Here is a 12,152-nt window from a genome sequence, read left to right on the forward strand (position 1 = left end):
TTTTTACGTAAATACATGGCCCGCACGCGAACTCTCCGCTACAGCGCCCAGGAGTTCACCAAATTACAGTCAGGTAATGTGAAGCAGAAATGCAGAGGTGCCATTGGTTTGATGAAGCCGTATTTGAGAAAACCTGAAGGATGAGCACAAGTTCTTGCTCCTCATTGTTAACTGTAGTATCTCCGTGCACACCATATTAGTAACATAAATCATTTAGGGCCGCGCTATAGCTCAAGCGGTTAGTCGCTGGCTTTCCACCGCGGCGGCCCGGGTTCGATCCCGGGGGTCTGGTCAGGTGGGATTTGTGGTGGACAAAGTGGCGCTGGGGCAGGTTTACTCCGAGTACTTCGGTTTCTCCTGCCATTCTTCATTCCACCAATTGCTCCACAATCACCCTCACCTATCATCTGGGGCTGGTACAATAGGCCAGAAGTCGCCGCAGCACAAGGGACTTAGTCCCACCCCACTAGCAATAAAAAAATCATAAATCATATTCATATTTTTCGTATTACTTTTTCTTTCAGCTCAGATATGTGTTTTTGCTATTATGTATTAAAGTTTGTAGACCCATAATACTTTTTAAGGGTCGGCACTGTTTTAGGGAGCATTAGTAGACGGCAGGAACTGACTGGTCTGTAAAACGCTTAAGAGCCCTTACTTAGAGAAATCATCACAGGCCGGTGAGATTACAAAACATTGCACTGAAGATCTGTCAATTTCAGCCACATTTTGTGAATTCTCTTTAAATTTGTAGAAACACACTTTAGTTCATCCTGTTCTGTCGTCTGGGATATAAGGCCATGTAGTTCGTTGAAATTCAACTGATGTCGCCTCCATCTTCAGGGCCGAAGAATAAGCCAAGAAACCAATTTGCTACCTGCTTCACACCGGTTTTTTGCTTGGCTTATTCTTCGGCCCTGAAGATGGAACGGACTACACGGCGTTATATCGCATAACTCACCGTTGTGATAACCTCAGATCCTATAAGCACACCTTTCCTTCTTGATCCCGTCCCCGGAAACGTACAGAGTGTTGTACAATGAAACGATTGTCCTGTTGCAGGTAATGGATGGATTCATGATCATTGTCTCGTGTACGGGGAACATCTTGTTCGTCACGCACACCGTGGAGGCGTTACTTGGCCATGCGCAGGTAAGACATTCAGAGATGAAAACGGAACATGACTGGAATTCGGTAAGGGAACGAAGGTTTCATGCAGGACCGATTGGACACCATTATGCCTGTACTGTAACGTCTGTTGTAGCTAGAAATATGGATCTGGGTGTGCAGTTTCGTTGTCTGGTGGACACCAGTCCCCATGTTAGGTGGGTCCCTGTCACCACGGCATGGCGCGTCCTCAGGTTGCGGATGGAGGAGACGCCCTCCACTTTTGGAGGGAAGCTGCGAATATATTGAATAAGCAGTCGCGGACAGCCGACAAGGGGTGGCCCTCCAGCTTGGAGGTTGTGCGTGGGGCTAACAACTCCTCGCCGTAAAAAATCAATATGTTACGAAAATGAACACAAAGCCTCGGTCCTGGACGGATTCTTTGGATAAACGACCTAAGCTAATGAAAATGGATATGAGATTTGGCACTTGGAATGTACGAAGTTTGTATAGGGCAGGTTCGCTCAGGGCAGTGGCAGAAGAAATCTTAAAATATAAGTTAGGTTTAGCAGGAGTGCAGGAGGTCAGATGGGATGGAGGTGACATCACACCAGCAGGAGTATACATTTTTCTATGGAAAGGGGAAAGAAAATCATGAACTAGGTATAGGTTTTTTCGTACATAAGAGAATCGTATCAGCAGTTAAGAGGGTAGAGTTCGTTAGTGATAGGATATCATATATAATACTAAAAGGTCACTGGTGTGATATCATTGTTATGAATGTCCACGTCCCAACAGAAGATAAGATTGATTATATAAAGAATAGATTCTGTGAAGAACTAGAACATGTATTTGATAAATTCCCAAAGTACCCTATGAAAATTTTGTTCAGGAGATTTCAATGCCAAAGTAGGAAAGGAAGAAATTTTCAGACCAACAATTGGGAATGAGAGTTTGCATGAAATTAGTAATGATAATGGAGTTAGAGTTGTAAACTTTGCCACATCAAAAAATCTTACTGTCAAAAGTACAATGTTCCCACATCGTAACATCCATACATTTACTTGGACATCTCCTGATGGGAAGATACACAATCAAATAGACCATACTTTAATAGACAGGAGACGGCACTCAAGTACACTTGATGTCCGAACATTCAGGGCAGCAGACTGTGATACTGACCACTACCTGGGGGTGGCAAAGGTTAGGGAAAGACTGGCAGCGAGCAAACAAACAACACACAGAGTTCATATGGAGAGGTTCAATCTCAAGAAATTAAATGAGGTAGAGGGTAAAGAACAGTATTGTTTTGAAATCTCAAATGGATTCACGGCTTTGGAAAACTTGGAAACTGAGGTGGATGTTAATAAAGCCTGGGAAACTATTAGAGAGAATATAAAAATTTCTGCCAAAGAGAGGCTAGGTTATTATGAACCGAAGAAGCATAAGCCATGGTTCGATGAAGGATGCTCAAAATTATTAGATCAAAGAAAGCAGGCCAAATCGCAATGGTTACAGGATCCAAGCGAGTTAAATGGGGATAATCTGAACAATATAAGACGTGAAACCAGCAGGCATTTCAGGACCAAAAAGAGGGAATGTCTGAAAGACAAAATTGTTGAGCTTGCAATGAACAGTAATAACAAGAAGATTAGAGACCTGTATAGAGGAATAAATGACCTTAAGAGGGGTTACCAGCCTAGCAGTAACTTACTGAAGGATGAGAATGGTGATCTGCTTGCAGATTCCCACAACATTTTGAATAGGTGGAGGAACTACTTCTCTCAGTTATTGAATGTACATAGGGTCAGTGCTGTTAGGCAGACAGAAATCCATATAGCTGAGCCGTTAATACCTGATCCTAGCCCTTTTGAGGTTGAAAATGCTATTGCAAAATTGAAACGGTATAAATCGCCACGTAATGATAAAATTCCGGCAGAACTTATTGAAGCAGGACGTGAAATATTACATTCTAAGATCCACTATCGAATTACTTCTATTTGGCATAAGGAAAAATTGCCTGATCAGTGGAAGGAGTCTATTATTGTACCAGTTCACAAGAAGGTTTATAAAACTGACTGTAGTAATTATCGAGGGATATCACTGCTATCAACTTCATATAAAATTTTGTCCAATATTCTTCTTTCAAGGCTAAGTCCACATATAGATGAAATTATTGGGGATCATCAGTTTGGGTTTCGACATAACAGATCAACTACAGATCAGATCTTTTGCATTCGTCAGATATTGGAGAAAAAATGGAAGTACGATGAGACAGTACATCAGCTATTCATAGACTTCAAGAAAGCATAGATTCAGTTAGGAGGGAAGTATTGTACAATATTCTGATAGAGTTTGGGATACCCATGAAACTAGTTAGGCTAATTAAAATATGTTTAAACAAACTGTAGCGTAAAGTCCATATAGGTAAACATTTGCCTGATAATTTTCCTATCCAGAATGATCTAAAACAAGGAGATGCTTTATCGCCACTCCTTTTCAACTTTGCCTTAGAATATGCAATTAGGAAGGTCCAGGAAAACCAGGTGGGACTGAAATTAAACGGGACACATCAGCTGTTGGCCTATGCTGATGATGTGAATCTACTGGGTGATAATGTAGATACCACAAAGAAGAACACAGAAACTCTAATTGACGCAAGTAGAGAAGTTGGTCTAGAAGTAAACACAGAGAAAACTAGTATATGTTACTGTCTCGTTACCAAAATGCAGGGAAAAATCATGATATAAAGATAGGTAACAGATGTTTTGAAAATGTGGAACAGTTCAGATATTTGGGAACAATGATAACAGATCGAAACCTGATTCAGGAGGAAGTTAAGAGGCGATTGAACTCGGGTAATGCTTGCTACCATTCAGTCCAGAACCTTTTGTCTTCTCCTCTGTTGTCCAAAAACAGAATATACAAAACTATAATTTTGCTTGTGGTTCTGTATGTGTGTGAAGCTTGGTCTCTGACATTAAGGGAGGAACATTGATTGAGGGTGTTTGAGAAGAGGGCGTTGAGGAGAATATTTGGACCGAAGAGAAATGAAGTGACAGGAAGTTGTAGAAAATTTCATAATGAGGAGCTTCATAACTTGTACTCTTCTCCAAGTATAATTAGAATGGTCAAGTCAAGGAGGATGAGGTGGGCAGGTCATTTAGCACTAAAGGGGGAAACGAGGAATGTGTATAGGATATTGGTGGGAAAACCAGAATATTAGAATGAATGTTAGAGAGATAGTATTGGATGGTATGGATTGGATAGATCTGGCTCAGGATAGGGACCAGTTGAGGGCTCTTGTGAACACGGTAATGAACCTTCGGGTTCCATAAAATGCTGGGATATTCTTGAGAAGCTGCAGAATTGGCGACTCCTCCAGAAGGGCTCAGCTCCATGAGTAAGTAAGTAAGTAAGTAAGGTAGAAACCAGTTCATAGGGTCCCATTTTCTCCATTGTTGTACCTTTTATTGTTTTAAATGCTGTTACAGTAGTATCAGCTTTCGAAATATATTTTGCCCTTCCCCGTTTCAGTTCGAAATTTTTTCCATATAACAAGTAGTGTCGAAGTTCAAAATGACAATAGGAAGGACGGAAAAAAGTGTTTATTTTACGATATATATATATATATATAATTACGTGTATGAGTGAGTGTAGACGGGGTTTTGAATTGGATATCGTATTTATTGACCATTTACAGGCTGCAACTACAATAACTATAACACTCTCGCTGTTTTACACATTTAACAAAATCACGCTAAGTCTTTTCCAGCCAGCAGTGTCTTCACTAGTAGTTGCCTGGTAAAGGCTTTAACAATCGCTTTTCCTCTGCTCCCGGGCTGATGTCCTGTCTGAGCTGCGGCTTCTTTCCAACTGACTATTCTTGCTCCGATTGTCTTCCTTTTAACCCCTTTGCACGGACCAAGTAGAAGACAGTTTCTAGCGGTACCTCTATTGTTGCATGCGTATACGTTGCCCCGGGAACGTGTTTACCGAGTCGTTGCCTAGAAACGGCTCTACACGCTGCAATATATTGTATTTATATGTCTATTAGATGAGAATTGCAAGAGATGTGCGGTCATTTCCTAGTGCAGTTGAGGTTGTAGCTGCAATAGACGAGCAGTATACTTGTATATTCACCATGGGGAACTACCAGTATTCCACAGTTTATTGTGGTGGTGGGACTGCACCTTATTACCTTCTAACTTGTCTGTGAAAACCGTATCATCCCTTAGCTACAACCTGCCCTTCAACTTTAGGCCTGTCATTAGTTCCGCTACTGCCGAAATTAATCTCAGCTTCTTTGGGACACGCTGTTACCTTCACCCAGAAATAATAATGTTGCTTGGACTGGAAAGAACAGAGTGTGGAAGTACGTTTTTTGTGGTCTGATTTGTGTGATTACGCAGCGTGGTCTGATACTCGAGGGAGGAACACATGAGTTATTGCAAGTAACTCGCAGCGATGGTTCCACGTTTTCCCATCAGTGGCAGTGCGTCCGCATGGCGTCGACTTCCACATGATGCAGGTTATGAAGGCTGTAATGTATTTCCAAACGGCTACGCTTGTTCTGTTCCGCGACTTCTTTGGGAACCCACCTGGCACACACTTCGCGGAAGTGAAGTGTGTGGTGTATGATTTCATACGCAGCACTGTGATCGATCTGCATTTGGTTGTAACTTATTCACCTTTCACTTGTCGAGCATTAGTTCAGTAGTGTTCGTCATGACAGTTGGTCGGCCATTTTGGAACATATCAATCCATCCATTACATGCTTCGCTGCTGTAAGACACCTTACCGCCCTCATATTCTTGATGATTTTCCGCGCCAGTTACCCCTGCTCCCTCCTCTACTTTGGTGCATGTGATAAGCGGAGCGGCCATATTGGCGCCACTAGTGGTGAATGTTAAGTAAGTCACTACAACGGCAGGGATGTTCCGAGCTTACGGTTGCGTGCGCATTCAGCAGTGGGCCCAGTCGCAAAAATAAAATGAACATTCTGCAAATACTTTCAGACTTGCCCTCGCAGAAGCGTTCTTTTTTTATAAGTTTTACATGATTATGTAACGCGGTCACTGGCTGTTAGGTAGAACATGTGTTCTTCGTGACTAATACAGATCCTCTCATTCTGTTAGAGCAGTACGATTAGGAAGGGTACGGAGGGCTGGACGTAACTTGGATAGAGGAGAAATGGTACAGAATTTTGATAGGGTTGCCCGTTTTAAGTCGACGACTTGAATGACTGCGTAACATGAAGTTGCGTCTTAGGAAAATCTGTTTTGAAGATCAGATGTGGATGTTGCTGGCTCAGGATCGTGTTCTGTGGCGATTTATGGTATCATGAGCACTGGCTAGAGCCCGCGCCATATCTCGAGCGGTTAGTCGCTGGATTCCCATCGTGGCGGCCCGGGTTCGATCCCGGATCTGGTCAAGTGGGATTTGTGGTGGACAAAGTGGCGCTGGGGCAAGTTTTCTCCGAGTACTTCGGTTTCCCCTGCCAATCTTCATTCCACCATTTGCTCCACAATCACCCTCACCTATCATCTGGGGCTGGTACAATAGGCCGAAGTGGCCGCAGTGCAAGGGACTTAGTCCCACCCCACTAACAATAATAAAAATAATGAGTACTGGCTTCTCGGGCTCTGATGCCAGAAAGTTAGCTGTACACTTTGCTGGTTTATACACATACTACCTGTCGATCAGTATTTTAATGATGTTTATATTCTGTAGTAAATGGATCTGTTCGTTGTTCACTTTTCTATTCAGTTATGATGAAGTATTCTTTGTTAAAGATATTAAATCACTAAGAAATGCATTATTTAAAATATTACGTTTAAAATTATGTTCAGCCTTATGTTCAGTTATGATGAAGTATTCTTTGTTAAAGATATTAAATCACTAAGAAATGCATTATTTAAAATATTAATTTTAAAATTATGTTCAGCCTTTCCCACGAGAGAGCTCACGCAATTGATGAAGCTGCTATGTTTGTTAAAGTAGAAAATTCGGACTCATAAGTGACATTATTTGTAATGAGCGTAACAGCGTCAACACAAGTTCACAGATAACTAGGAATGTCCCGAGACTCAGTAATGATGTCAGGTTACTGAAGTAATTACATCTTTCAGTGTGTTTATGTGCAGTGTCTCCTCCCATGACATTACTGCAAACTCTTGCCTGTATGAATCTAGAACATCTTCAGAGTTGAGAATCATTTACCTGGAAGGCAGATCTTCGTTGTTGGATGTGTAGAATGGGTGAGTAGACGTGTTGGAGTGTTCTTCAGGAAAGTGTCAGTGGTATGAAGAAGCGCTGTCTTTGCGCAGAAGAGCGTTCTGGGCCTTATGTCCAGAATCACGTGCAGTGAATGACTGTGTACTGCTGTGCAGTGACACAGTTTCAAGCTTATAGGTGACCACACTGAGCTGGAAGGTCCGGGTTCGATTCACGGCATAGCAAGATTTTCTGCTCACAGCGACAGGACCGACTCTGTGACCCACCGGGGGGCGATTTCCCCGGGGTTAAAGCCGCCAGTGCGTGAAGTTCGTCAGTTATCTTCGTCTAGTGCCGAGGTTTTGCATGGTAGGGGTATACCTGCACTCCCCGATATGTCTTCTTGGCATACTGCTCAATGAATTAAACACAGGGACAAGTTTACCGTGTATGGTAACCACATTAATACTAGTAAGAAGAAATAAACCGTACTGTATCAAACATATCGTTGTCCCTCCACGCTCAATGTCATTGAAGGTACCCACGGGTACAGGTATTTTTATTTTTCTGGTTAAAATGGTAAGTTCGTGCCGCATCGCCCCGGACCATGTCATAATCTGGGCGTGGTTTCCCGTTAAAATCACCGAACATGGTCGCATTCGACTTCTGCTTGTTCTGGGTTATGTCTTCTAAGGAAGGAATCGACAGCAAACACTCCTGACGTGAGTTTCATGCTGCACGGTAGCAGAAACGCTAGGCGAACTGTCTGATTCTTCCTTATTCTCTCTGTTCGCTTTTATTCGTCGTCCCTTCTTGATCGTTCGGGGTTTCCGCACGAACAATATTTTGCTCACTCACTCCTATCTGGAGCCTCTTCCGTTCCGCAAACTGCAGGGAGGCTGGTACGTGATGGAGCCATGAAAAGCTTGTCTCGAAAACTACAGAGACTGTCTCGCATTCCAGCCACTTGCCTGTGCTGATTCACTGAATGGAAGCTCCACAACACCTGATGGCCTGCAGCACAGTGTAACATGTTTTACATTTACACTGCATGTAAACTGGTAGCTGTCTGAGGGCATGCATGCATTAAGGTAAAAGTCACCTTGTTGATAACATAAAGCCACGTCTTTAAATCCATAAATGGAGAACAAAAACCAAATCAGCGCATATACACTGAAGAGATTAATAGACATTCTCTGCATTAATGGTTGATGCTGTATTCAGCCTACTGTATAGTTGAATAGACACGCCTGATACGGAGTTCTAAGCATGAAGCACATAAAATGAACCCACAATGGGGAAGTTGTATCTACATGCTTGTATGTTGTATCTCCGAAAGTACCTGGACTTATTTTGACGAAATTTGGTATTGGTGATTGGAACTCGAAGTTGTAAGATGAGTTTCGTTTTGGTTCACATCTGTCTAATATAGTTCATATTTTACATTAGATGGAAATTGAACTATTTCAGACATAGTTCTATTTATTCAAGATTCGGACGTAGAATAATTAAGGACTACAACTTTTATTTGAAGCTTCTCGAATGTCGAATGAAGTGATTGAAAAACCGTTTCTTTAGGCTCTGAAATATGAATGATTTCTCGTCAGTTAATCACCGTCAGACCTTGACTTGTGCTCTGTCAGTTCTCGCTTATTCTAAGTAGATTAGTGTATGTAAAGTCGCAAAGGACGCATTTAGGAAGCAATTGCAGCAAGCTTGCATGTTGTACTCGTTTCCGTTCTTTTTTTTTTTCAAGCAGCCAATATATAATTTGGTCCTGTTTGAAGTTACAAATATTACGTGTACTTGGAGCCACTACAAGTTGCTATGTGCTTCTGACAGTTCAGGGCTTGTAACCTCTCGCCTTCTTCGCAATTTCAAGAAGGGGAGAAACAGCTCAGGTTGCACCGTAGCTCTGCTACTCTATTTGCGGACTAGTTACAGCGATGGGAGACCGCGACTAGCGCGGAATTATGCTGATTTTGTATTCCGGTGTAATTCACAGGGGGTTTCAAATACGTTATTTGCTGGCTCCGAATCTCATTGGTTTTGATGTTGACTTGTTACAAGTCTGTTACTGTGCACGTAGTGGCACTGTATATACCGCATAGCACAGAGTGAGAATTGTTTCATTAAATTCACACTATCGAAAGGCGTTGCAAACGTCGATTCTAGATGTTAATTAGGTCTATGTCAGTTTTTGCCCCAGGAATGGCTTTTGGAAGACAGAGGAAGTTTTATTTGAGCTTCATTTTGAATTATTAGACTGTTGGACGCACAGGGGGATTCTGAATTATTGTCGGGGTTTCCGTGGCCTATGATTTAGAAACCGGAACAACAAAACTAATCTGCTTTTAAAATATGGAAGTGTAAATCGCAGAGTTTTATTACCTGCCAAATAAAAATTTTGACTTACATTTTCATATCCCGTAAGTAGCTTCGTTTTGTTCTTTCCCGGTTTGGAAATTATATGCCACGGAAACCCCAACAGTAATTTTAGAGTCACGTTATATGTAAACGGAAATTAATTTCCTCGGTAAAATTAAGGTAACTAGAATTTTATGTAAGCCTGTGCTTCTTATCTCTCTCATGCGTGTTACATGTCCTGCCTGTCTCGTCGTCGTTGATGTCACACTATATGGCGGAGTAGACATAGACATTCAAATTATGAGCCTTCTCATCATCACTCTCCTGTTACCTCATCATTGTTATGTCCAGTGATTCTCCTCGGCACGCTGTTTGCAGACACCCTGGCATTTCTCGCATGTTCTTCAAAAGAAGTCCTCCAGCAATAGCCCCCTCGGCAAATGGTCCTCTAGCCGGAGCCTTCTCGGCAGCCATTGGTCCAGCAGTAGCCGGCAGTCCGACCATCCGAGTGTGAGGTGGCTTCGCATTGGACAGTGCGGCAATAATAAGATTTTTCACGGTTCCTTTCCCCAGACATTTATTATCGCCTATTGTTTATACACGTAACCGGGTCACGTAAGCCAGTAGGACTACACAGAAACATTCCGTTCGATCCATATTTCACAAGACGTCATTGTATTGCATTCCCAATTCTAATACTATCGTCGTCATTAAAAGAACTATATGCCCTAGCGGATGCTGATAAGTTTATCGCAGCGAACCCCTTAGTTACTCCAGTTAGGATTCAGTGAGAATGAGAGTTCCTGTTCGCGTACGCAGTCCTGCCTTCTAATGGGAACAAAGTAACGGTAAAGCTATCCCTGTAGCAGACCATGGAGGTCCATAGGGTTGTGAGACGTCGAGGCTCCCACATTTTCTAGACAGTCGGCTCACAGATGGCGGTGAGATTGTCAGCCATACGCGCCGGCCGCCCTTTACTCCCTCCCAGGAAGATTCCTGGTACTCATTTCTGTTAGAGGCTGAATTGACCCCAGGGCCATAGTGCGCCTGAAAGAATTAGGTCGATTGAAAAGAATCCACCTGATCGGGACTCGAACCCGCGACCTTCCGAGTTGTAGCATAGTGCCTCAACCAATTTCGCTGCAGCGTGCAGTGGGAAGTCTGTAGTAGGAGTAAGTGCACTAGCAATGTCTGTAGCTGCCTTGCTAATACAGTTCTTATAAAGAAATCAGACTTTAGTGGAATACAGTTGTACACAGTCTACCAGATCATATCTTGATCTACGAGTATGTCAGCTGAATTCTGTCATTATTATCATAAATCTGTGTCAGTCCTGACGACTAACCCCGATCTAGTTTAACCTGCAGTTCAGTGCGATTCGTTTCCTGTTTGCTGAATTCTTTAACGTGATCAGATGGTGAATGGCTGCATTGCATGTCCACTTTACTCACCAGACTGGCGTTGAAGATCCACGTTTATGCAGTCCAGGGATATAGTGATACGAAATAGGTATAATAATGTAGAAAGTCGGCATATGAATTGAAATTTTGATTGCTGTTTCCTCAGGGAAACATTGTTAGACTTAATGTTAAGGGTGGAAGTGTGTAAGTTCTCTTTGTTCGAATTTGCACGCAGGGAACATTGAGTTTCAATTTAGCTATAAGTAACCGCACGGTTTTTCTGGAGAAGTTGTCAGTCACTGAACTGATGAAGAAATTCTCCGCTTTTATGGAATACATTGGAGCTCGACCTCATTTAGGCTACTTCAGCCCACAGCCTCACACGCGTTCCCTGTGCGGTTTGTTCCGAACTGGGTTTTCGGACCAAAACTATTTTATCTCTTTTTCATATACCGTAAGCTTACTACGTGTCCCGTACGTTTCTTCGTCTTGTATTAATATCCCATAACCCCCCCCCCTCAAGAAGAAGAATCGCGGTTGCCAGTTTGCTCGACTTTTAATTCCGTTCGGACACGACGGGTTGAGTTACGGAAGAATGAAGGAAAATGAAACCTTCGACCTCCAGGGAAACAGAACCCGCTATGGCACTGTTGAAACTCATGATTCTTTGTAAGGGAATATGTTTCTAACGATTTAGAAATTGTCCGCAATTGTTACTTCTGTGGGTGCCTTGGTAATGTGTTGTTGGCGGCGGTCTCCCGCGGGACGCCTTCAAGGTCTCTGGCTTCTTCAAGAGAAACGCACATGTGCCTTGCAACGTCACGTAATCGCTTATTACAGGATTAAGATGATTGTCTCATGGAAGGTTACTCAGATACTGTGAAAAACGAGGCACTTTCTGTATCATTTGATATCGTGTATTTGAAGCACCAAGTTCATGACCTTGGGGTAGTTTGTACTCTCATATGAGTGCCGTTAAATGGTGATGTAATGTTGGTCGAAATAGTTACCAGTTAATATTTTGGGAGCAACACCGTACAGGCTGGTCTAGCTGTAACGCTG

General features: G+C 42.6%; 1 protein-coding gene across 3 annotated transcripts in view; it reads left to right on the top strand.

Annotated features, from left to right (window-relative positions):
- Positions 1-12,152, top strand: part of LOC111875210 (neuronal PAS domain-containing protein 2) — a 459,290-nt gene that overhangs the window by 396,032 nt on the left and 51,106 nt on the right. For all 3 annotated transcript variants that reach the window (XM_023871270.2, XM_023871271.2, XM_023871272.2), the window contains one exon: positions 1,063-1,152. In XM_023871270.2, coding sequence (XP_023727038.1) covers positions 1,063-1,152 — 90 coding nt within the window. The remainder of the gene's footprint in view (positions 1-1,062; positions 1,153-12,152) is intronic.

Source organism: Cryptotermes secundus, unplaced genomic scaffold, assembly GCF_002891405.2.
Source record: "Cryptotermes secundus unplaced genomic scaffold, Csec_1.0 scaffold1564, whole genome shotgun sequence".
NCBI lineage: Eukaryota > Metazoa > Arthropoda > Insecta > Blattodea > Kalotermitidae > Cryptotermes > Cryptotermes secundus.